The sequence below is a fragment of the Colias croceus genome, chromosome Z, assembly GCF_905220415.1.
Source record: "Colias croceus chromosome Z, ilColCroc2.1".
NCBI lineage: Eukaryota > Metazoa > Arthropoda > Insecta > Lepidoptera > Pieridae > Colias > Colias croceus.
This window is the reverse complement of record NC_059568.1, coordinates 3,824,944-3,851,830: the sequence shown is the minus strand read 5'-3', so window position 1 is coordinate 3,851,830 and position 26,887 is coordinate 3,824,944. Positions and strand designations below refer to the sequence as shown.

General features: G+C 34.2%; 1 protein-coding gene and 1 long non-coding RNA gene across 2 annotated transcripts in view; one reads left to right on the top strand and one right to left on the bottom strand.

Moving 5' to 3' along the window:
* Positions 1-305: 305 nt before the first annotated feature.
* The window catches only part of LOC123704956 (peroxidasin-like), a 61,071-nt gene continuing 34,489 nt past the window's right edge, over positions 306-26,887 (bottom strand). Inside the window, exons 2-7 of the mRNA XM_045653465.1 lie at positions 18,008-18,223; positions 10,952-11,023; positions 10,628-10,860; positions 10,252-10,545; positions 9,907-10,179; positions 306-9,829 (exon numbers count right to left, since the gene is read on the bottom strand). Of these exons, the coding sequence (XP_045509421.1) occupies positions 6,984-9,829; positions 9,907-10,179; positions 10,252-10,545; positions 10,628-10,860; positions 10,952-11,023; positions 18,008-18,223 (3,934 nt within the window). The 3' untranslated portion in view covers positions 306-6,983. The remainder of the gene's footprint in view (positions 9,830-9,906; positions 10,180-10,251; positions 10,546-10,627; positions 10,861-10,951; positions 11,024-18,007; positions 18,224-26,887) is intronic.
* LOC123704957 lies at positions 15,120-16,051 on the top strand. The gene is made up of 2 exons (XR_006753235.1): positions 15,120-15,349; positions 15,902-16,051. It is a non-coding gene; the product is annotated as an uncharacterized LOC123704957 (long non-coding RNA).

The window sequence follows — 26,887 nt, the reverse complement described above, 5'->3', positions numbered from 1 at the left end:
GACTTTTAATTTTATGCCATAATAAAGTAAATGTGAGAGTGAATACCTTATGTAATTTCCTTGTAGATTTACAATTTTTTTTTGTCCAAATTTCAACTAAGATTCAGTTTAATCAAAAATTTAATTATGATAAATTTGCTTTTAGAAATAATCAGGCGCAAAAAATCATTCACACAAATAGTTGATAATATCATTTTTGTGTAAGATTCTTAGGGACTCAAGTACACAAATTTGTTTTATTTAATTATAATTAAAGAAGTGTAATGTTTATTGAATGTTTTGGGAACACAAATCAAACAACAGAATTGGGTTTTTTATTTATTTTTTTTCACTACACACCGAACATCAATATCGTAAAATAGTAGCGCCATAAAAAACCACTCCTTTGTGTTTTAGTATTTATTACTTTTATTTTACAGGATGATAAATATGAAATTTGTTTAAGGCTCCCGATACGATCACAAAAGTTCAGATTAGGATCTTGGATATACAATAATTATTGACAACAGATTAAATAAGTTTGGCGTGTGCGCTTTTTGCTGGGCCCTCTTCACAATCGGCAGCGTTGGCCGAGTAGAGGCAATCACGATAGTGTAGAGAATAGTAGAGATCCTAATTAATGTGTATGATCGGTCGACATAGTAGAATGTAGATGATTATTCATAATATCCGTAATGGCGCCAAACATTTGTTGGACCAACATTGTACAATATGAAGAGGGCGCATGATTGTTATGAATTGTCAATAACATTTCTTTTTTTTTTATCAAAAGGAAGAACTTTCCCACGATCTCGCCTGCTGGTAAGCGGTGTTGTAGCCAAAGATAGAGCGTTCCCTAGACGGTAAAATCGTTCTCTCATTCGCTTGACTCTCAAGTACCTACAAGGTGTAAAACAATTAGTGCTCTTCAAATCAGCTTGGTCTTCAGACATTAAACCCGCGTCTGTCACAAGAAATCCTGTCTAAAGCCTTTGTACCGTTTCGGCAACCCATTACAAAGAAGTTCAGAATACATAAAGTTAAAAAGCATACCGACTGGCCATTATAAATAATTAGTTAATTGATTGGAATGTATTGTCGATTTTTCATAAAACAGTAAGTAGTTACAAGAAACCAGAAAACTCAATTGTATTTTGATATTTATAGAAACAGATATCCGTGCATAAAATCATTTGACAATAGGCGGTTCCACACAGAGCGAGCAGGTTCGCAAAGCTCGGTCTGTGTTGACATGGCTCAGCGGAGGAAATCTCGTATGTCGCGATTTTGGTCTCCCATAAATAACTGCGATGTGATGCAATATCGCACCACATCGTAGGAACTTGCGATACGAATCCGTGTGGATGTGTTGATGATTGGTAGTAGTAGCCCATCACTTACTACCGTTGCAGCTAGTTAGTAATTAGATGGAAAGTTCTTGCTGTGCATTCGTGCGAGCTCACAGATATTTTCAATGAAAAATCGTAATTTTGTATGAGGGCCATTTCCTCTGCAAAGCCACGTCCACACAGACAAAGCCGGCAGCTGCTTCTCGTAGCAATGGCCTCACGAGGCTTCTCGCTCTGTGTGGACCCGCCTATTAAAATATTATTATCTTGTACAATTTTCCAGATTATTCTATTGTAGTTGGATACTTAGGTACTTATGAATATTTTCATATAAAATAAGTTTAACAATTTTTATAAATGAACAATTAATATAAATTGAAATCATAAAATATGTACACACGTAATGGGTCCTTCACACAATGGGCAGCGTTAGGCGAGTACCTAGAAGTAGAAGCAATCACGATAGTGTAGAGGGCCTAAAATGTCTATCGGCCGTCATAGTAGGTGTTTATTTTTAATCGCCGTATTGGCGGCAAACGTCGACGACCATATTTTGTTGTGCCATCGCTGTCCCTTGTATGGAGTGCCCATAAGATAAATTAATTAATGTTATTAGCTTGTACACACGTTCATTAAGATTCGGTATAAGTCGTGTCCTCCACATTCATAGGATGCTCGCAATTGATCTTGAAACTTGCCTTGAAATTGACGTAGGTAGAAGCTGCTTCTAAAATTTGAGCTTCACGACACAAATGTGGAGTTGCCATAAAGTACTTAATTTTAAATTGTGTGTAGGTACAAGTGATCATAACAAAATGACATTAATATTACTTACATTTAAATTATTATAATTGTATAACAAAATATTTATCATCCTGTTTACAATTGCCAGCTTCTAGATGAATCCATAACACACCATAGAATAGTAATGTCCAAAAGATTCAGGCTTAACTACAAGATAAGTGACAAACTCCTAACAACGGTGATGAGCACACCTAGGTAGGGATAAAAAGACGTTATCCGCGACAACATTTGCTTTTAAATTATTCATCCTAATTTACTTGGATCACCTGTAAATATTTTCCAATAACATCTTAATACCAAAAACCAAATATCGGGTCAATAGCTCTTGCACTAATTTTTATATTTAATTTTAGGTGCCGATGCGAATTCTAGGATGCAGAATAAATGTTGTCGGACCTTTAGTCTTTACCAGATTCTTTTAACTTCGTGAATTTATAGCAATCTCCGTGTGTTTCAAGCTTAAATTTTATCTTAATTGACGTCAGAAATTCGATCATTCTTTCTACATTGAAGGTATCCTCAATTCCTATTAGGTCTTACAATCTCTACCTTATGTAATCAGTCATCATTTTTATCACCTTTTATGTACCTAGGTACTCAAATGTTCCAGGAACGTTAAGCGTAAATAAGCATTTTTATTAAAACAAATGATTTGATTTTATTCTTTCGATCACAGAGGACCGTTTTGAAATGGGATATAATTAAAGAAAAATGAACAGCTAATTTTGCGAAATTAATGGGTACGCATCCCCTTACATATGCCAAAAGGCAAAATATTGTGGACGCAAGCATTTCAAATTTTATTTTTAAAATGTAATTTACAATTTACCTAGGTATAAACACATCCCAAAAATACAATCTCTCTTAATACCCTTCATCACCGGGAACAAACCTATATAAAATCCTACGGTTATGGTAATAGGTCTAAAATCTAGAATACATTTAGATTGTGCAGTTAAAATAATTTGGTTCGTGGTTGATTGAGGGTCCTGCAAAAGCGTTATTAAAGAGATAATAAATTCTTGATCTTCTTTAGTTAAGTAATTGCTTTTATCAAAGGTCGATTTTAGAAAAATGTTTTAAAAAGGGAGGTTAACATTCTAACTCTCTCTAACTCCAAATTCTAACGAAAATAATCATGTCATTCGATAAAACGCCCGTGCGTTATTCGTTAACAAAAAAAAACAGTTCGATTTAGAACCCCCTTCGTTTTTGAGAACGTTTGGTAAAAATAAATAATTTATTATTCAATAATAGATACCATATTATTATAGGTATCAATAAGGTGAATTCGGAATAACCACAACCAAGTTATTTCAAAACACATTTAACAACAATATCATTGGACATGTTAAATTTGTTTTGTATCATTGTACAATAATTCCTTTAGCGGCTCCCTTATGAAATTCTGTATTCTATACATTGTGTATAAAGCGCTCCTATTATTTTTGTGAAGGCATGTACGAATTTAGTCGTAAGTTTGTAACACTCGCTTTTAAAACATTAGAATTTGTTAACGTTGAACATGGAAGCGTTAGGACGATGTACAATTTAGCATACACACTTTACTCTCAACTGATGCATAGTATAACAACTACAAACTCATACTTTGCAACGTGACTGTTAACTTTCCGTCGATAACCTGTTTTTCATTGTAGCACGATATGTTTAAGTTTTAGCTCTAATATGCAGCTCGAGGCTATCTCCTCGTGAACAGTGCCTTAGTTTACCCACAATCACAGGTAGTCCTCGCTCTCGGTTCATTTATACTCGTACAATAGTGATAAATTGCGGAAGCCTTAAGGCTTAATGAGTTTTTATTGTGTTCGAATGAGTGGCTGTGACTTTCAAGTGTAGAGTTAATTTATGATGTTAGCTTAGTGAAAATAGATTACGTGAACAATTTACCTGGATTTGTGAAATATATCTTCGTAGATATTTTAACTGTGACCTTTTCAATCTTATTTATTTTACTATTTCTCTGGATTATCCCCAAGCATTTTCACATTATAATAATATAACGGAAATATCTGATGAGTAAAACAAAGTTTCCACGTTGTTTTGAAAGATTTTTATCAGTTAACAACAAATTTATTCACGCCTAATGATACTGTTGTTACGGAGCCAGAACTTTTGGACATACCACGACAAAGCGACAATAAGTACTTATGCTAATCTTAAACACTAGAATACATGATTATTTTTTTTTAACATTAATGACTATTATAGACACATATTTGCTAAAAAGCATCAATCATGCGCATAATTGTGATGTGATTTTATCGGTAATATTTCATGGTAATCAACTCTTACTCGTATATGAACTTCAGAATTTAGGGACCGCTTAATTCGGAATAGGCGACGCGGATGTTAGTATCCTAACATTGATGACTCAAATTTATCGGAATATTATTTGTGCCTATCCACATGGTATTTAGATTTTATGTATTATTTAAGCTGCAATACTCCGTTTGAGAACATTGAATTGGTTCAGGATTAATTACGTCTTATATTCAAGACGTACCTAAACAGAATTTCACAGTCAATCTGTGGTTATCAATCCCAGTAAGGTCGTAATATCCGTATCAGAGTCTATCCAGAGATTAATAAAGGGTTCCTACGAGGTATTGATACTGACTGTATTCGAATTGGTGTAAGGGAAGACAAAGAGAAGGGAGTTATTCTAAAACCAGTGGCAGCGCCAGGCACTGACTATTTGCTTTGTTGACTTCACGTAGGAAACACGATTATGTCGCGGAAAAATTCCAACCAATACCAGCGGGTAGACGGAAAACAGTAAAGTTTAGTCGGTTAGAATCCGACATAACCCACGGCTCCTTCCCCGGGGGTCGTGGGTATCTATGCAAGATTTCCCCACTTAAAAAAAATAACAAGATTGTTTTTTATGGAAAAGCGGGCGCAGTTACTGAGCTGGTGAATCGCGTGATGGTAAACGACCACTCCGCCCTGGAACATTTGCAGAGGTTCGGCCTCTGAAAATGTATGGCCCGCTTTTTTTTTTTGTTTATACAAAAGTTGAATGCAGCTTAGGTATAACAAAAAAAATAAATAAAAATCGCGTAAAGTTACCAAAACAAACAGCCGTTGTCGCTTTCACCGGTTTCAAAATTGCAGCCATAGACTATCAATTTGAATTTTATCAAATTTTTATTTTGATTGTCTAGATTAATACCAATTTGAATTTTATTAAATTTATATTTTGATTGCCTAGATTTTTTATTGTTTTAATATCTTTTCCCGAATTCTTTAATTACCGCATAACAGTTAAAAGCGCAAATAATATATGTTACGCGCGCAACTACGTAAAGAAAAGAAAAATTTCAAAGTGTGCTATTACATTTTAATATTTCGAATATGTCCATTCTCATCATTTAGACTGACCTTTATTTAGGTACCTTCCAATATCGTCACTAACCCCAAAATTTTGAACAAGGACGGAACCTGATAATAATGATTACTGTGCTTATTTTAGTTAAACAACTCAACAAAATATGCGAATCTTAATAAAAAATAAAAAAAATTGCGGATCATCACGAATAATAAATGCAATGTATTGTAATACTGACTGAAAGTTATGTTGGTAAAATTAAAGACAGGTCATAATAATTCATTAAATCAAAATGAACTAAAGTTAAATTAGGATAAAAAGGCTGTAAATTAGGCAACGTACGTTAAAATGATCATAACGACTTACATCTATTTCTATATGTTACTTTAGAGTAAATAGACACCGAACATCAATATTTTGAACGAACTACTGTACCTATCTACTTATCTATATAACAGCTAGAGGTCGGATAATTAACATAGTAATTGTAAATAGAAAACCCTGCAATAAATACTTAAAAACAAGTCAACCATAAATAATACAGTTAATATTTTCCATAGCAACATTAGTAAAAACTTCAGACGAGTTTTAGTAACTAATCTTAGGATTTAATATAATTAGATTAAAAATAAATTCTTAAATAGTTGGACCACATAGGAGAGTATAGATTTATTGTATATTTTCCGACGTATTAAAAATATGGGTAAACAGAAAAAAAATAGAACCTCCGCTAACATCTACAACATCGAGACACTTTTTTATTTTATTTTTCCACTGACTTTTATGACTTTTTTTTTTGGATTTTTTGGATTTTTATTTTTATAAGTAAGTACACATAATATATTTTACGCATGGGCAGTATTAGAGTAACGGTAGAAAAAAGAAACGCGACATTAAAATATTTTTTATAGCTATGTAATATAATAAAAAAGTATTTTAATTTCCGATCTGTCTCTTTTTGTACCGTTGCTATAATTAGGTCCATGTAGGTAATTGTCCAATGTCACATAAATGCAGGTTGCAGAATCAGTACCGTTTGGGAGTCTCAGTCGTCGGTTTGCGTATCACGGTTCTTAACAATCTATACATTTTTTTTTTGTTTTTTTGTTCTTTTTTATATTATATAAACTTATAGTATTATAATAATTGTCCAATAATAATGGTCAATTTAATTCATGATCAAGTCCGGTAGGCATGCTTTGTCGTCAGATAGATTCCACGGCTCTAACTGTCTAAACACCAATGTTTTTTTGTATTTTTGTATTCGTATTTTACTTTTTTTTTGTTTTTTAATTTTTTTTCGACATTTATATGAGTTAAGCTCAATCATTAAAAACTTTACTTACCAACCACGGAATGGTATTTGTGATTGTGTTTGCTCTCTGTAAAGTCTCTACTACATCGAGGTTAACATTAATTGTATAATTATCTCTACGAATTTGGAACAAAATCTATTCTAATTGAATATTTACATAGAGGCGTTTTCTATTATGCAAAATAATTTACACCTTTTGGCAAGTATTCTCGAGATACTCCACCTTCCTTTGCAGATCTTCAATAATTTTATATAAATCATTTTGAGATTCTTCCAGAATTTCCAAGCGGTGGTCATTTTCAATCAGCTGGTTATGGTTGGGATCCATTGCAGCCGCTCGTCGCACTCGTGTCTTTTCTATGTCATGATCGTCGTTGCAAGATTCACAATCCATCCAATATCTTAAATCAATCGAGGGAAGATCTTCGCATGATGTTAGGCCATCTTGTATTTCGGGCAATATAAATACGTTCTCACCAATCGTGTCAATATTGTCGCCATTATCACAGAGAATTCGAGCCAAATTAGTCTTTTGAATTTCTTTGAACTGATCCGGTTTAAATGTGAGAGGGTTTTCAAACCACAGTCGGTCGCCGTCCCGTAAACGTTTAAATTGCTCTATAAGAATGCACCGGAAAAGTGGTCCAACTTTAGCACCTTTAGACATATCTTCCAAGATACCACCTACCCATACATCGATATTGTGTACAGATCCATAAAGTTCCTTCAACTTGTCCCTGACGCCTTTGTCCGATATTTCACCCGCTAAGTCATCAAAATCATTTACTTCCGACATGTTACAAACACTACGCCATTTGGTATATGGAGGAATAGCATGATCGCGTCCCCTTTGGATATTAATAGCAGCTAAATCTAGTGCTACGGCGTGAGCTGTATGGAAGAGTTTCTCAGTGAGTTCCGAGTTCAAGTTCTGTGTAGGGGTTTTCAATTTCACGGGTGTCATAAACATACCTCTTATAAGTGGGTCAACTCCTCCTTCGTCAACAAGTCTCCACGGTGAGAAAAACGCGTTTCGCAAAAGTAAATGTCCCTGAGGAATAGTTTCAAAATGTTCATCATAACGGTGAAGGATTGGGTTAATTAGTGAATGTCCAAACCTAAGGGCTGCGGTTGCGAAAACATTAGAGATAGACGGATTTACATCAGGGTTATATTCAGTGTAATCACCAAGAAGGGCATATCCCTCGCGGCCGAGAATCAATGGCAACCAATGATAGTAAGTTATTGCTTGCATTTCAGCACCAACTATTTTTCTAGCTTCTTGATAAACTCTATCGCCGTCCCAGAACGGATTAATGGCTTTCAATTTGTTTGCGATTCGGTTATGTTCCCTCATCCAAATAGTGTGCATAGCTAGTAGACCAATCTGTTCATTAGCTCGTATGTCGCCAGCTACGAAACAGCTCCGTGTGCTTTCTACTAAGTTGAGCCGGCAATCCATAGCATTGATGCCTGTTGTTGGTAGGAGTGGTTTTGTACCATGATAAGTTCCTCCAACACGTAATGTTCCATTGTCGTTGCTTAAGTCTCTTAAATCTTCAGCAACAGCTTTTTCAAAACCATATACATGAGAAGCATCAATGAAAGAAGTTAATTGGTTGATTTGTTCCCTAGCTTCAAGGTTTCCAAACAAGACTGAAGTCATACCAGATCCACATACTGCACTCGTTCTAATAAAATCTATGCATCGACGATTCGTAATGCGAGGGTCATTTGGAGGAACATCAATTGGAAAGCATGGTGCCGCATAATCGCATGTCTTTTTGCAATCAACTCCATCCCACGTTTGGTCACTAACAGATGGTAAAGCATGATCTAAATCATGGTCCAGCCATTGTCCCCATTGCATAAGCATATGAGTTAGATACTCGTCCCCAGTTATGTTTTTGGTAGAAATAACCTTTGTAGAGACTAATCGGGCACTGGGTAGAGAAAATCCATTATATTTTAATCCTTTATTCCATCCTACAGGCTGACTGAAACCGTTTTCATAAACCGCATACAGAATTCTTCTAAAAGGCGTCAAAGATGATCCCCATGTTGGGTTCTCAAAATTATTGCAGCTTCCGTCGATGGTCCTATACTTTTTATGGAAACACATATCAGAACAATCTTGTGCTTTTCTATGCGCTACACAACCCGAGAGATGTGAAATAACATCCAAATGCTTAGTTGACAAGATATTTTCATAATTGAATGGTTCAACTGTTGTTACCTTTAACCCCCTTTGAATATATTCACGAACTTTGTCTAACGTTCTCTCATAGATTTCTGCTGCTCTTGCAATTTCTCTAGCGGGAGCATTTGGGAATCTTGTTAATCTGTAAAGGTCGTGCACGCTTGTGCCCCTTCGATTTGTAAATATTTGTTCAATTGTTCGCGCAATCGCCTGATCTACATCGCGTGTTGCTTCGGTCAATGCTATATTGACATATTCGTCGCCTGGTAAAATATGATCTTTCACAGTAAGGTATGCAGATGCTGTATCTCTGCCATGATCGTTATAGACGGAACACTCGTAGCTTCCTGTATCTGATAAAGTTATATTATTAATTACCAAACTTCCAATTAAAGTAATCGTAAATCTTTCATTCGGTATGATTCTATTCCCGTTTTTTCTCCATTCAATATTAGCAAGCGGTTCACTTTCATATTCACATGGCATCTGAATGGTAGTTTCTTTATAAGCTTCAATATCTTCTGGGCGCGTGACAATTTTCGGTGAAACGATTTGCACATCCTGTACTTTTAAAATGGCTGAAATTTCAGTTAAACCTTCCGCATTCTCAGCTCGGCAGTGGTAAATGCCGTCGTCGTCTTCGGTTACTTCAGTTATGGTCAAATTTTGATTATTATCGCTCAAGACGATGTTTTCTTTAGGAGGTAGTACCATTGTATTCCTGTACCATGTAATGACTGGTTTCGGTACGCCACGAGCAGTGCAAGTAAATTGAACCTTATCGCCAATAGCTACTTGCTCGTCCTTTGGAACCAGAATAAATGCGGGCGGAACTGCAACAAACGAATATATTACTTTATTATGTACACTTACCTCTTTTGCCGTTCTCATCATATAAAAATAAGCTTACCCATGACTTCAAGTGTGCAAGAAGCTGATATCTTTCCATTTATGTTTTCCGCTACACAAGTGTAGTTTCCAGCGTCTGTTTCCTTAACTGTTTCAATTACAATCGATCCATTGTGTTGCAAAGAAAGTCGATCAGACAGTAGAATTCTGTCGCCATTAAACAACCATGATATATGAGGTTTCGGGTTGCCAGTGGCGACGCAGTCGAAACGTACATATTTTTGATCGCCTTGTACCAATTGCTTTCGCGGAAAAACTGTGAAGACGGGAAAGTCTGAAAAAGAATTTACATTCATTCTCGATTCTTAAGTACTAAAGTATGATATGTCACTAAGAAAATCGTTACCCTTTTCATCAGCATTACTCTGCATCATCATTCTTGCAGGCTTAGAACGTATTTCTCCAGCTGGGTTCTTAGCCGTACATTCAAAGATGCCGACATCATTTTCATCTGCTTGGTGAACCATGAGTGTTCCATTATTCATTACTTCATACCTCGACGCGTCTACATTTATAACGGAGGAGTCGCGATACCAAATAATTTCTGGAGTCGGTTCACCAGATGCAGAACAAACAAACATAGCATCATCGCCAAAGTTTATAACGACATCTTCAGGTTCCTGGTCGAATTCAGGTCGTTCTGAAATAGCGATATAGTGAATAATCTAGAACCTAGTATACGTTACCCATACTACAAGTTGCTTTTGATATTATATCCTTACTGCAACTAAAGTCAGATTCCTTCATCGTTGCTAAGGAAGATCCCATGGTGCCAGATGGTCCATAGCACGTAGCTGCGATGCTCATCTCGGTGTGTTCGGAGAGCATTCGAACAAACCAAAGCATAGAGCAATCGCAAATGAGGGCATTGCTATCCAACCTTAGCTTTTGTAGTTTCGGTAAACCTCGGAAAGATCCAGGGGGTATGGTCTTCAAGTTATTATTATGCAAGTACCTGAAGCAATATAAAATTTGTTCAGATAACAGAACCTGTATTGAGAAAATTTATGTGGACCATGTTTATCTAATCTAAGAGAAATACTCACAGTCGTTCCAACCGTGGTAAATTGGAGAAAGTTTCGGGTTCAATCTGATGTATTTCATTGACATGTAAGTACCTGTAACAAAATGGTACATTGAATACAAAAGAAATCGAAGAAGATTTGGCAAATAATTGGTTAGTAGATATGAAGTAGAATAAGTCTCAACAATAATAACAAGCTAAATCTGAACAAGGGCATCAAGTATTATTGGAATTGTTCCTTTGGCTTCATATATTTCAGAGTTAGAAAATTTATTTGATTGAAACAGATTGAAAAAGTCACATTCCATACCTGCAATTTCCAACATTGAATATATGTTTTTTTTTTTTATAAATATCAAATAAATTAAATATGGTTGTGTTAATTGTGGCCCAATAATGGTTTTACTTCTGTATCATAATAATATAGTACAGTCGGAAACGAAAACTTGGCGTGAAGCGTATAATATACCCGCGTGGCTTCGCTCCTGTTGGTCTTAGCGTGATGACATAAAGCCTTATAGCCTTCCTCGAAGGGGCTATCTAACAACGAAAGAATTTTTGGAATCAGACCAGTAGTTCCTGAGAGCGCGTTCAAACAAACAAACAAACTCTACAGCTTTATAATATTAGTATTTTAATTAAATAATTATGGTATGGTAAAAGCAAATTTTAGCGCACATTGACTTTAAGGTGGAATATTGTTAGGACTTAGGACAAAGGTCATATCGCAGATTTCGTTCTCTATTCCAAGAAATGTTAAGCGGCGTCTCGCCTGGACCGGTTTCTTAAGCCTCTGCTGAATTATGAGCGCAGAAAATTCTTTTCAATTGCTTTTGTTTATATCATACAAAGAGAAATAATTCATTTGCGAAAACCACACACACGCCTCTTAGTTTGTTTAACGTTTTTGGTATAAAATTACTTCAAAGTTCATAGTTATTTTTGGTCTAAATATATATTTAAGTGCCTGTTTTAATAAAGGCTTTCTCGTTACATGGAAAACGTAAGTATGTTGGAGGGATTAGTTCTTTTGAAGAGGTCTAAATTTACTCATTATTAAGTTATTTAAAACATCCTCAGAAGGCTCAGATGAAAAGTCGATTATAAATAAATTAATACCTATCTACACACTGTATGATAAATTCTGGAGAAACGTTTTTGTTAAGATTTTTGAGCAGTTTTAGAATTATGATTATTTTAAGGATAATTTATTTCCTTGATTCAATTTTAAAATTAACAAATATTATAAAGCTAATAATGTTCAAGAACCGACATTATTGTCACTTTAAATACAGTGTCAATGCGATTTACAGATTGCAATTTTCAGCTGTCTTAAGTAGGTACCTAGGCAAAATTAAGTCTAGAGTTAAACATTCGCAAGCTACATAGCAAATAGACATGGAGTGATTGTATCCTTTTAAAAATAAGTATTATATTTCCTTTTTATGGATGTAGGGTGAAGGGATCGTGATATTCTGACTATAAATTGCACATCCGTTCCTGTCTCGAGAGTTTATTCAAGATCCAAATTGAATAAATTCTTATGTAACACGTATTTTTTTGTTATCTAATTTCAAAAATGAACCTATATTATTGTTATGTTGATTGTAACAACTTAAATAATAGTGTTGCATTGTTTCGATTTAATTTTGATTTTTTGCTGATTTAATATCTGTTGCTCAATTTATTTTATAATTACTAACTTATTTAATTTTTGATGAATTTATTTATGTGCTGAAATAATTTCGAATTTTGTTTTGGACGTGCTTTATTTGTAACTAGCTGTCCCGGCGAACTTTGTATCGCCCTGTCAATGAATGTTGTGTTAGGTACCTTTTAGCTGAACTAATTAAGGCTTTGATGAACGTAATACAATGATACAAAATAAATATTTATATGGGTTGATAGGTAATAGTATTTTATTTTATTACTTCAAACACGTCTCAGAGAAAAATGATTTAATTTTAATAAGTTGTGCAGCATGGATTAACTCTTTTCATTCTTTAACTGTTGTCGACCACACCATCGTTTCGTTTCACTTTAGTTGTCATAATTCTACCATTATCATTGGGCGATCGACCCTGATACAGTGGGTAACCATCGTTGGCTGTGATGGTCTCTGCCATCAATTTTCGTGGATACCTTTAGGTACACTCGCTGTCAACCATGCATGGTGTTTGGTGGTTGATTGTTTCACACGGTCCATGATAACAACGTCATGTCGGTCTGGATCGGTTTCAGGATTATCAATCCCCGCACACTCATATATTTTATCTGCCCGAATCCTTTCGACTAATCAAATTATGTGCATACTGCAAGCCAGATTGTTGTCATTCGATTGAATACATCCAGCATTGAATAATTCCAAAGATGTGTTTCATCAATGTAACTCATCAGTGATCGGATTTTTTGCTTGAAAACACGTGTGGTGATGTCGTGCCGACACTTGATATTTGTCCGGGAAGCAGCAGTTGAACAATTTCCATCCATTTCGGATTACATATAAAGATAAATGTAATGAATAAATCTGGCCGACCATAATGACGAACATATTATTTTGTCATTGCATCTTGCGCATATTCACTTGGGCTGCCTGTGTATGTCGCCGGTAAAATAATCAACAGACCAACATTTTCTGCATCTTCTTCTGTGCTAATTGCATCGCATAAATGGTTGCAATCTTCAAAACGCAATTTAGCTTGTTTATCACTTATATTGTTGACGCAGTCGACGAAATCGCATCAAAATATAATTGTCAGAATTTTTACATTTTTATAGAATTTTTTCAATATAATTAATCGAACCAACCTTCTTGGTTAGTTTCCCCACCAAAAATACCTTATAAATTTCTGAAAACACGCGTAAACACAAACATTTGAGGAATTTTTATGTATCTGCTTTTATTGCACTTTTTAAAATTTAATAATTGATTTTAAAATAAATACAAACAATATTAATTCACCCTTTTTACTTTTTAATTATTTTACACATAATACATTTTTGAACGCATGAATGTCAAACATTATTTTCCGTATTTGACAGCATTGACAACTAATGATTGACATGTACGAAAATCAAAATTTTCGGAAAATATTTATTCGTCTAGTTTTTGTTGTTTTTATGATTTTTTCTTCTATTCTGGGCGGTGACAAATCCAACAAATCCAAAACCATGAAAATTGGTTCAGCAGATCTCGAGTTATAAGTGTTGGAACATACAGACTTTCTTTTATATATATAGATGAGTTACCTAGACACTTAGATTACAAAATAAAGTACAGATGGAGCATGACAACCGCCCGTCGCCCTTGTCAAAGAAAATACGAAATCAAAAACAAATACGTCGCTGCACCAGTGATATAGCGCATATAGTGTCATGCAATACGTCAAAAAGGGTTTGCAATTTTAGTAAAAAAATGCCGTCTTGTGATAATAAAACGCTGTAAAATTTGTTCCCGAAAACAAAAAAAAAGATAAAACATCGTTTCACAGGTTTTCTGTAGATTATTTGGCTGATTTATTTCTTTAATACGAATAATAATTTTACAGATATGAAGGAATACAAAACTTCAACGTATGTTGCCAGTATTTTGAAAATGAATTTGCCATTTTTATTGGTAAAACGGTAAAATGGTTAAAGGATCTTCAGGGTAATGCTGTTGGATTTTTCGATCGTGAATGTGATTATTTGTATAGTGCACTAAAGGTTCATGATAATTATTAGATTATTTTAATAAGCATAATACATTATTTTGTTACTTTTATAAAGCTTAAAAACGTCATAGTCGTTTTCGCTAGCGATTTAATTTATGTGAACTCTATGATGGATATGATGAAAATAAAGTGTCCCGTATTCTCGACTAAAAACTACCGCTATTAAAACTTGACTTCTCATTTATGTATGTATATAGCCTACGTCACTACCGGCACTAACATAATAATTCAGATCATTGCAATGAAACCTCACAACTCAAAATCGGTCCAACGGTTTATATTATACTGCAGGGCGTGTCAAAGAAATATTATACATACATCCATAAACTCGAAAAACATAACCCTCTTTTTTGCGTAGTCGGGGAAAAATTTGGGAATTTTTTCAATATCTGGCAACATTACACGCACACAGAAGCACCGTGTACGTAAAGTGCAGCGGCGAAATGACAGCACACATAGCTTTATTGAAAACTTAGAGCATTAAACCAACCGGAGTGGCCATTGGCAGGCGTTCCCCGCTCGCCAAAGGTTTGAGTACGCGTTACATACCTGTTATATAAAACTAGTTGACGCGCGCCCAACGCCATTTTGCTAATGTCAGTGAACGTGAAAAAACCGGAGCGAAATATGCCAAATTGAAGTGAATTTACGTGTAAGAAGTGGTCAGAAACGTGGAATGTAATTAAGGATAATGTTACTTTTCATCTGTCAGTACTTTTACATCAAAATATTGTGAAATATTGCAGCAAATTTGCAAAATACTGAAATATATTGTCAATGTAAAAGTGTTGCCACATAATGGTACTACATCCACTTTTGGGTAAATTTTAAAGTACGTAGACTGTTTTAATATTTAATTATAACTTTTATCACCGTTCATATTTGTTATTATAGAGTAATAAAATTTAGCCAAAGAAACCATAAATAACGTGAAGTATAATTTGTATAAACTTTATGAATTAATGATAAATACTGTTTGCAAATTCATTTATTGTTTATCTCCAACACATGTTTTTCTTTAATATTTTATAGTATACTAAGTTTAAGTTTGTATTTTATTAATTATAATGCAATTACTTACGTTCGTAACATGTACGTAAAAAGGCATTTTTAATTCGTTATTCTGGTATCACTGCATAAAAATTAGGGATGGGACGGTAAAAGAATAATATCGATATAAATATTATCCAGCCGTGGGCGTCTTATGGCTGATGATGATAAATTTTATCAGTTTGTTTCATTTTCATTTTTTTTTTCAGATTTCTAAAAGCTGCTGTGATTCGGGATGTTTGGATTCGATCTCCGAATGCGAATCATGTTTCATGGACTCCTAAACGGACTAGCACTAACTAGTGTTTCTGCGTTAAAATAAATGTAAATATTTGTAAATAAATGATGTAAATGAACGACGAAGCTGTCTTTTTGTTCACTATTTCTTGTTTTATATGTAAATTGTGACATTCACAAAAAAATGGTATTAGGCTAAACTTTATGGAACGTCGAGTTGAGAGGCGTAAATTTTTTTGTGGTTAGCTGTTGTCCTACGGAACCTAAATCTAAAATTTGCAATAATTGACGGAAACTTTTAGTTTTTGAGATATGAATTTTTGAAAACTAGAAAATTACTATAGAGGTTATACTACATCTTTATTTTTGTTACGCATATTCATTGTTTTGAAAGTGTCAAATCGACGTCACGACGACCTCTCAACTTGTTATTCGTTATGAATACTTAGATGTCACAAATCACAAATATTTAATTTATCATTAAAATTAAAATTCTAAATTCTTTGAGCATAAAGTATCGATAAGTATTATAATTATTATCGACTTAAATTATCGACACGTTTTCGCACTATCGATGTTTACATTGACGTTGAATACAGACACGGTGTCTATGTGTGTGTTTGTACCAAGGTTTGTACTTGTATGTGTATAGTCATGCTGGTGTTTGATTATTTTGTTGTGTGCGTGTTGTAGCGACGTAATCTCAAAATGCGTTTGTGTTAACACTATTTAAATGTGTTTACTCGTTCCCCCCGCAGGAAATGACAGACTTTTTGACTATGAAAGAATTGCGCGTGTCGTCTCCGGTTGGTTTAATGCTCTAAGATTGAAAATGACGATAAATTATTCGGTTTAGTTCGGCAACGCTCCATCTGTCTTTTATTTTGTAATCTAAGCCTAGACACATTTTGTTTTGCTGTTTGTACTTATTTGTTATTGATTTTTTTTATAGTTTTAATTGCATGTATATTTTTAATTTATTTTTGATTTTATTTAATTTGTCTCTGATTTTTTTCGTGTCGTGTTTTTAATTTTTTTTTAATTTTTTTCATTTTTTTCGTAAATGAAAGACACAGGCTCCTGAAAAACAGTTCTTACTATCTTAGGAGCCTGGGTCGCTCTAATTTGTAAAATGTTTTAAGTGAAATAAATGATTTATTTTATTTTATTTATTTATTTATTATAGTTAAAGATACTTCAGCTTGTTTCCCGACATGAGTAATGGGGGTCTTTTCCAGCGTAGAGTGAATGGGTACCTTCTAGGGAAGCGCGTTCCAACTTAGACCACATCTCAGCTTAACATCAGGAGAGATTATGGCCAAGCGCTTCCCTATTCCCCATAAAAAAATAAAATAATACTTATATGCACTTAAATATAAGTTACCTATACTTTGCTACTATTGAGTATTCTGTGCCTAAACACAAAAACAAAATAACTGAAGAGCAACTTAACGAATATTGATGATTTAAATGCAACCATTAATAGAATTCAAGTCCCGCTATGATGTTAGCTAATAGGTCAGGCAGTAAATATAATAAGCTATTTCAAGACATATTTTACAGAATGCAAAACAATGACATCATATTCTGTGAAACTCATTGAGGAATGGCTCGGCCAGTCACGTGAGTTTATCTCTACTTAGAACCCGGGTCATTGATACATAATAATATAATACATATTATTATAAATTATAATCAATCTGTGGATTCATCGCGCTTATCTCGTTTCACAACTGCTGCTCTGTTTATTTTTATTTTGTTTATTAAAGAGTTGAAGGGGTCCGTAACTGTATTTTTTTTTGAAACAAGGAAAATATAGCACACTATTAAAGTCATTTTGCACATCTGCTATAAGTGTAAAAAAATCATTAAATTAATGTTATTATAAACGACGTCATTTTACAGACTTTAAGGATTGCAACGGCATAGGTATACTTGACAAAAACCGCGCCTTCTTAACTCCAACTTCGTCCCTACGACAGAAAAACACATGGGCTATAGAAACTGGTACTTTTGAGGATGAAACCGCGCAGGAAGTAGTAGGTACATAATACATTACAGTACCAAGTTATACTTACAGTTGTTCCAAGTGTCCCATGCCTTGAAACACATCAGAGTCGATATGCCGGATCCGATTCCTGTACAAGTACAGGTACTTCACCCTCCGGAGTCCATGGAAGGCTCCAGAGCGTATCTCCCGGAGCTGGTTATCGTTCAGCAGCAGGGAGCGCAGGCGGTGCAGGTGGCTGAACACGCCTGGAGCGATGTCGTAGATCCGGTTGAAGCGGATGTCCCTAGAACAACATGGCGGTTATATCTTTGTCTACTTGTAAAAAATAATCAAAATAATATCTGTATGGGTAGGTAAAGTTGAACGTAAAACGTTGTAAAGGCATCGCAAAACACTTTTTATCTTCTGGTAATAAAAATCTGTATTTAAATGTACGCAGCGTTATAAGAATTTATATACTTAACAAATAACGTGCTAAAAGGATTGCCTTAACATTATTATTTATTAATTTAAATTATTATTTATACCGGCACAGTAAAAATAAACTCCGTATTTAACAGTCGCTATGTACACATAAAAAAATAAATCAATAGGTAATAACCAAAATAACTATAATTCGAACACCGAAGAATACAATTTAAAACTCCTCTGACACAGTCTATTTTAAAACTCGTCAGAAGAGTGAACAAACTATAAAAATACGGATCAAAAGCCATGAAGTTCATTTCGCGTGAACGTTTAAACAACAAACATTGTTCGGTAGAGCTTCAGGTCTGGCCAGATATTTTTAACTCATAAATGTAACCGTAACAAAACACAATATCTTATCGTGTATGTATTCGCAAAGTTAAGTAAGCTAAGTAAACGTTACACAATATACAAATAAATACTCGGCACAAGCATAAACTATCAACTTACTATTTGTACATTGGGCTTCACAATATTCTAGCAAAAGTGATACAAAAAATGGCAGGTCAATATGCGTGAAATGGCATTTTTAGGCTATAGAGTATAAAATTCAATTAACAATAAAAATCGCGCCTGATCTGCACTCGCAACGCAATATAAAGCGTAAATGTAACTCAATATTATCCATTACAGTTTGTTTTCATTCAGAATTTCATTGAAAATATACTAAAATCCAAAAATAAAATATCTCGCAAAGCCATTTTAATCCGCGATGGAAACATAGACCAGATCAACAAGGTGCAAATAGATTGAATGCCCTGAGTTATGATGTATAACAATATTGACATACGAATATTTATTAACATGTTCTAACCCATTTTATATTATTTACCAATTAGCATGTATTTCAAATTAATAGCTGATATTTTAACAGAGCAACAAAATAACCTATTTTAACGGCTAAAGTCCGGAGCGATAAAAAGATTCAATATGCGGTGCCCGAGGAAAATAATTTTGTAGCCGAGTGATTGGTACACTCTATTTTTCAATTCCTTTTATGAAAGAATAGAATCGGCGCTTTTTTCTTAATATACGCCGGGAACAAGGCCGGGAAGCAAGTCTCGCCAGCCAGTAACTTTTATTTTAGAATATTTTGACGACCGCTTTGGCGCGCCAATACCTTTTCGTGTTCCTAATATTAAAAATTTATATGAATTCTATGTGATTCCATGCTCTCCAGTTGCAAATTTCAATTCAATGTTCACTTGTTGAAAACCCGAGGAAGCGCGTCTGTGTCTGTCGCGTGGGCCGAAATATTCGCCTAACATATAACAAAGACAAACGATAGATAAATCTGTTAGGAATGAAATAGTTTATAAATCAATATTATTTATGGTTTAATTTGTAAATAAAATAATATAATATTATAAAGCTGAAGAGTTTGTTTGTACGTTTTAACGCGCTACTCTAATCAACTACCTACTGGACCGATTGGAAAAATTCTTTTAGTGTAAGATAGCCCATTTATTGAGGAATGCTATGGCTATCACGGTAAGACCAACAGGAGAGGAGAACTGTGGGTAAAACCGCGGGGCACAGCTAGGTAGGTACATAATAAAATTATTGCTAAAGATATTCCATCTACATCCACTTCCCTGGAAACTCATGAATTTAAACAGAGTTATTATAAACTGTAGTTAATTTTCTTAGAAATCTACACCTGTTAAAGATTTAGTTTAATGTTGAACGTCTATCCATTATATACCGACGTTTTTACCACAATTTTTTTAAGGTTCTAAATTCGTTAAAGTGGGTATAAGTAGGTATCCAATTAATAGGTTAAGGTTAAAGTCTAAGTTATTTAAAAAGGTTCTTATTCAAAATTTAATCTCCTACTTTCTTATATGTACTCACGAACTTTTGAGAAAAAATAAGAATAATCTAACCCTAACATTAAATTTTCCAAACAAAGGTATTTCTAACGAATAGGGTATTATGAAATTTGATTTCATTCTTCGGAGCTTTAAATTATATAGGTTTGAAGCTTTGTTTGATAAACGACACCGTAACTTCAGTTTACAAATAATAAGTGAATGAGCAGAAGCTATTATAGGCATTAATATTTTATCTCATATTCCTATAATTCATTGTTGGAGCTTATTTAGTAGGTACAATAAGTCAATAAATATACAAAAAATAAAGATATATTTCTCTTCATAATATAAATAATATCGTAAATTGTGTGGCTTTAACATATTTTAGATATATTGACTTTTTAGAAATAGTAAAACATGGAACTATCGTTAGATGTATTACAGTCTATAGCCGACTTTCATTGCTCAAACTTTACACCATAAAAAGTTTCATAAGTCTGAAATAAATAGTGTCAAATTTAATTTAATACAATTATAACAACAAATGTACCTACACAATAATGAATCTATTTCTCTTTGCCGCTAACGTAGTTCATACCGAATGAAAAATTAAGAAAATTGCACAGAACATTTTCCAATCTTGGAAAATTTAATGGCTTTCAACTTTGCGCGTTTGACAGTTCGCAAAGACAGAACGACGTTGGTGACTAGTTTAAAAAAAAGTAATTGAAATTAATACTACGATATATATATATATATATATATATATATATATATATATATATATATATATATATACTAGCTTAGCGCCCGCGGCTTCGCCCGCTTTCTCTAAAACGATTTGAGATTTAAACTATCCTATCTCTCAAGTTGGATCGAACTGCACATGGTGTACGAATTTTATTATAATCAGTTAAGTGGTTTAGGAGTCCATTGAGGACAAACATTGTGACACGAGATTTATGTATATATTATATACAGAAAGATATATACATTATACATCTACTTTCGCAAATACAAAATTGACTCTGTCTGTAACGTTTTTCCGTGATCCGCTATCATGAATTATTGATATTCTTATTTTTTCACGCTTATTAAATAGTAGTAATGAAAATTGACGAGGTAGTCCAAAGTTTACCTCGTATATAACAATGATATAATATATCAAACTGCGTATTTTTATTACTACTACGTATTATTATTATTATGTAAAGTTGTGATATCACAACTTTACATAAATGCAAAACAATCCGACTGTTACGGCCACAACAAAATAACTCCAGCAAATTGTATTTGTTTGAATATTAAATGTTCCACGGGAATTTAGAACTGTTTAATGCACAGTACGGTTAAAGTTAATTCAAATTTGCCTCGAACGTTATAATTCAAGGAAGCGGGGACGCAGAGATAAGGTTTTAAATGAATGAATGAAAATTATGAAAAATTATACGCCATTTTGTTGTACGATCGTCGCGATTTGTGTCGCCGCTAATTATTAAATGCGCTGCGTTGAATCACATTACAAAACCTGTACACATAATCCAAAAAATCCAAAAAGTCCAAAATTTTGTAAAGGCAGACCCCGAAGGAAAGGCTGATATAGACGATCGGCTTAATATACTGCAGTATTGGTAGGATACAAAGGCTACCTTGAATTCCTTAATGCAGATTTTACAAGCCATCAGGGCCATCGTTGGTCGAGGCGTTATTAACAGTGTGGTGGATTATCTTAATGAGTTTATAAATTGCGCTTTATTGCGAACAGTGATTTTATAAACACTTGGCGTAATGGGTTTCAAGTGTTTATATACGATTATAAAATATACTGAATATCCGTAATCCGTAATCTGCTGTATATATATTTAGTAAATGTTATTATTTAATTATGATTGCAGAATGTTAATTAGACCATTTTCTAGAATATTCTATGCATGTATTCTACGTAAGAGAAGTACCTATAATTTTACTTGCATCGAAACTAGCAAAGAGAAAATTTAAATAACGTTTATCAATTACATTCAAAGTTTGTAATGTTCATGTCAGTTCAACAGTTTTTCCTCTAAAGAGTAAGTTAAACATCGGACAATAGATGAGAAAAGTTAGTTATATTTACACGAAAAAATGTGCATTTGCGACAAATTTCCGTGAAAAATTAACTACAATATGGACTCAAAGCAGAATTAAACTGAACTTTCGTAACAATGCAGATATAAATGTATATTGATATACTCGTGTTCACAAAGACAATGCATTCTAAGTATGTTCTGATCCTTACGTTCGGAGGACTTAGTACAAATGAATTCCCAGGTAAAGTAAAATAGATGCAACCAGTATTAAGTATAATATTATAGTCTATAGTGCAACTAGCCGTAATCTCTTCCAGAATTCAATAAAGGTACCCATTTTAAGTAATAAACTATCATGAAACTAACTATCTAAATATCTTAATTAATAATAATAAATTGTATTCAAATGGAATAAGCCACTGGCTTGCCACTGGTATTAAATAGTACAACCCTTTAACTGCACCATAAAACTTTTTATTTTCTTTGTTTCCTACTACTTTATATTTGAATAAATTTCACTTCATTTGAGATGCGAACTATTTATTTATTTCTTTTCTTCAATATACACGCTTTTACATGCATAATTTTCGTGCGCTAAAACGTATATTTAAGTCCACGCGATGAATGCAAATGGCCGTCACTGTCAACGCTAGCTGTCAAATGTTTGAATTGAAGCCGTTAGATTCCATTTAGCACGTTGTCTAATAAGTGCGGGATAGACCAAACCGTTTGAAGGTATGGTTTGAATAGATCGATTCAGCCGATTGAATTATTTTGAAACGTCATTGAATTAATTCGTATCGAGATTGGTTATTTAGTTAAGTGTAACGTTGATTAATATAGTTCAAATGATTTATTTATTCAAATACATGTGCAAATACAAATACCAATAAATATGTTTTCATTTGAATATTTACCTTTCTATCTTGTTATCGTTGTATGATTAATATTTACACACGTACGTTTTAGTTAGGTACATATGTTCAGTTCTTTACATAAGAGGTTATTCATTAATACAAACAAATCCGAATGCAATTAATTTAGTTTCCATTCCAGCCTTTCAAGACGTCCACTGCAGGACATAGGCCTCCCCCAAAGATTTCCAAAACGACCGATCACCAGCGGCCTGACTCCAGCGACTCCCCGCCACTTTGATCAGGTCGTCTGTCCATCTCGTTGAAGGCCGACCAACACTGCCGTGGCGGTCGCCACTCTAGAACCTATTTGCCCCAACGGCCATCGGTTCTGCGGGCTATATGCCCAGCCCAGCGCCACTTTAACTTACTAATACGGTGGGCTATGTCGGTGACTTAGTTCTTTTGCGAATCTCCTCATTTCTGATTCGATCACGAGAAACCCCGAGCATAGCCCGTTCCATAGCTCGTTGAGCGACGCGAAGCTTGTGCACCATGCCCGCGGTTAGGGACCACGTCTCAGATCCATAAGTCAACACCGGTAACACACACTGCTCGAAGGCTTTCGTCTTCAGGCACTGAGGGATTTTGGACGAAAAGATTTTGCGTAGTTTCCCGAACGCTGCCAAGCCGAGTCGGATTCGACGATTGACCTCTTTCCCGAAATTTAATTTAGTTTAATATCGTATTGAGTATCTATTTCAAATAGTTCAAATGTATCGTTTCACCCACAATGAAAACCTCAGTAACAATAATCATTCAGTTCACGTTGCCATCAAACAAGTTAATTAATATTCAATGGGACAAGCTGCATTGAATTTATAGACAAAATTTAGAGTAGCGAGCTTCTAGGATCAGTGTCGGTTTAAATTAAAATTGGCTGCGGCTACTCCTAATCATATTTAGGTAGTTCTACGTCACGTGTATTCGCTAAAGTCCATAGGATTTGCACTTTTTCCATTGAATTCGTAACTCACTGGTACATTTCAAACAAAGTTCCAGTAATGTGTTATGTGTGGTTTGCTGTGACGTCACATAATGGGGTAACTATAGATAGCATTGTACAAAGGTGATTTGTCAAGGATATTAGTTTTTGGCTCAGTTGTATTGGACGTACTGTGAGGATGACCAAAATGTGCAAACATTAATGCATTTCCTTATTAATTGATATTTCATGATATATTTTAATAAGCGGACTGAATTTAACGGGACTTACAATAAGTAAGTATTTTATTTTGTGGCGTTTTTTCGATATTAATCAAGTTTCGACCCAAAATATATCAATTAACAAATTATATAAAACAAAACGTGAATATGAGCTTAATGCACACAAATTAATACGAACTAAACAATCATTCAAATTTCCATGCAATACAAATTGGTCCAATCGGCGAAATGTTTAAAATAATTATATGAATCACTAATTAATAATGATTTTATATGATAGTTTAACGTTTGGTTATGAAATTGTTTGAACAATGCGGTGAATTTGTATCATTTCATATCAAATTGAAACGATATAAACCGATTAATATCAGTGTGAGTTCTCACTTAATTTGCTCTATATGTCATCCAGATACATTAATTATGAAACATTATAACTGTACTTTTGATTACGCGATACAATTTTATCAACTTTAAAAATTAAATTTATTAAATCATTTTATTTATTACTAGAGGCCTCGGCTTCCCCGTAGTACATATTTCGCAATAAAAGGTTTTTTTTTCAGGGTCTAAAGATTGTCTGTGTCAAATTTCATCGATATCGGTTGAGAGGTTTATGCGTGAAAACTATACATACATATTATATACATACATAATTACTTTTCCTCTTTATAATATTAGTATAGATTGGTAGTGTGACACGAATAAGATAACTAAATCTTTATTCCAACTGATCAAGCTTATCATATTTTACTTGCGCGTTTTATAAATCTATAAAACAACTTAGACTTAGGTACCAGTTACGTTCGCATGCAACCTGAGCCTTTCTTCTATATGATCTTCATGAACAAACTCTACAGGAAAAAAAACAACAAACAACAACATGATGAGGAATCTAATTATGCATAAATTAATATTGTCTATATCATAAAATTTTAAACTTTTACCATCATCAGTTAATATTTTTACAACTAAGTTATAGTATAAGTATACATGCAGTATATTACCACATAAACGATCTAGGTATATCAAGGTATTGTAACAACCGCTTTGTATTTGGGCACTCATGCATTTTCTGACGTTTTGTTAATATTACGAACAACTCACATTGAAAACATCATGGGAGCAGACAACTATGAATCTTTTTCCAAATATTCAAAGCTTTATAATAAAGATGCGACACACTCACAAGAGGCTTAAAGCTCCGTAGAATAGTAATTTTTGCGTTGGCTTTTAATGTTAATTTAATATTCATTAAGCTGGTCTACACATTTTTTTTTTGTAAGGTGTTTCTCAATGTTAGCCAGAAGGGCTACTACATTTTAACGCGGACGCGGGGGTGAACTGAAGGTTCACCCTGGTAGCGACATGCACAAGGGCGTCCCCCCTTGACGGGGACCACGAACCTCGGCTTGAGCTGTCGCTTGAGTGGAGGAGGCCAGAAGGGCCCTAATCGGACGGGAGGTCTACACAGAGCGAGCAGCTTAGCGAAGCAATTGCTGCAAGCAAAGCTCGACCGAGAAAAATATCAGCACACGTCATTTTCCTCGGCTGTGTCACGTCCATTACCATAGTAAAAATAGAGAAGTATGTTATTTCAAACAAAGGTATATCGCGCCGTTTGTATGTACGAGCAGCGCTTAGCCACGCCCCCCGTTCATGAACGTACGCACGCACACAACGCCGTTCGGTTCCCACTCTGTCCTACGCCTCGCGAGTTTAGGTGCGCTCCTAAATGCCGGGAGTTTGCCTACTTCTCTCTTTTAACTATGTCCATACTGACCGAGCTACTTCGCGCAGCAATTGCTTTGTAGTAATTAAGATAAGTCAAGATGCAAATGTACATTAATTGAGTTTAACTATATCTGTGCTAATTAATGACACAGATGTCTCATAAATCAATAAAGCTTGGATTGATCCATTTAGTACCTTTCAGTTTTGATTCATTTTCTATAACTTTCCTTTACATGTTCCCAGAAATGCTACAATGGATCGACAACAAATATCTCTAATGCAATTGATATCATTTCACAATTATTATGATCCAATTATTTGTGAGTAAAAAGTATTTCTCCGGAAACATGTTCCAGAATTTACTATGTAATTCATATCATATAAAAATGTAGAGCTAATATTATATAGGTATAGACATTATTTCCATCGCGTTTCCAATGAAATCTTGTAAAATCGAAATAAAAATACAATTAACAATTGAACTCACACATTATTAAAAGCAGTAAGTAATCTGTAAAATCCAGCAATACCAGGTACAAATGACCAATTCTTTCGGCCAAAGCTGTTTGCCAAAGTAACACATCAGCCCGTTTGCACTGCTCATTTAAAAGCCTTTTAGAGTGCTGAGATTTATATGACTTTCAGAATAATTAAAAGTGAACCTATAAAACTACGCTTTAGTTCTGAGGCGGTTCTCAAATGCAGCCATGTAGAAATTTCCTTTAGAGCCTCTTGTAACTAACGTCTGATAATTTCTTTTAGAACCAATGAAAGGTGCAGTATGGTT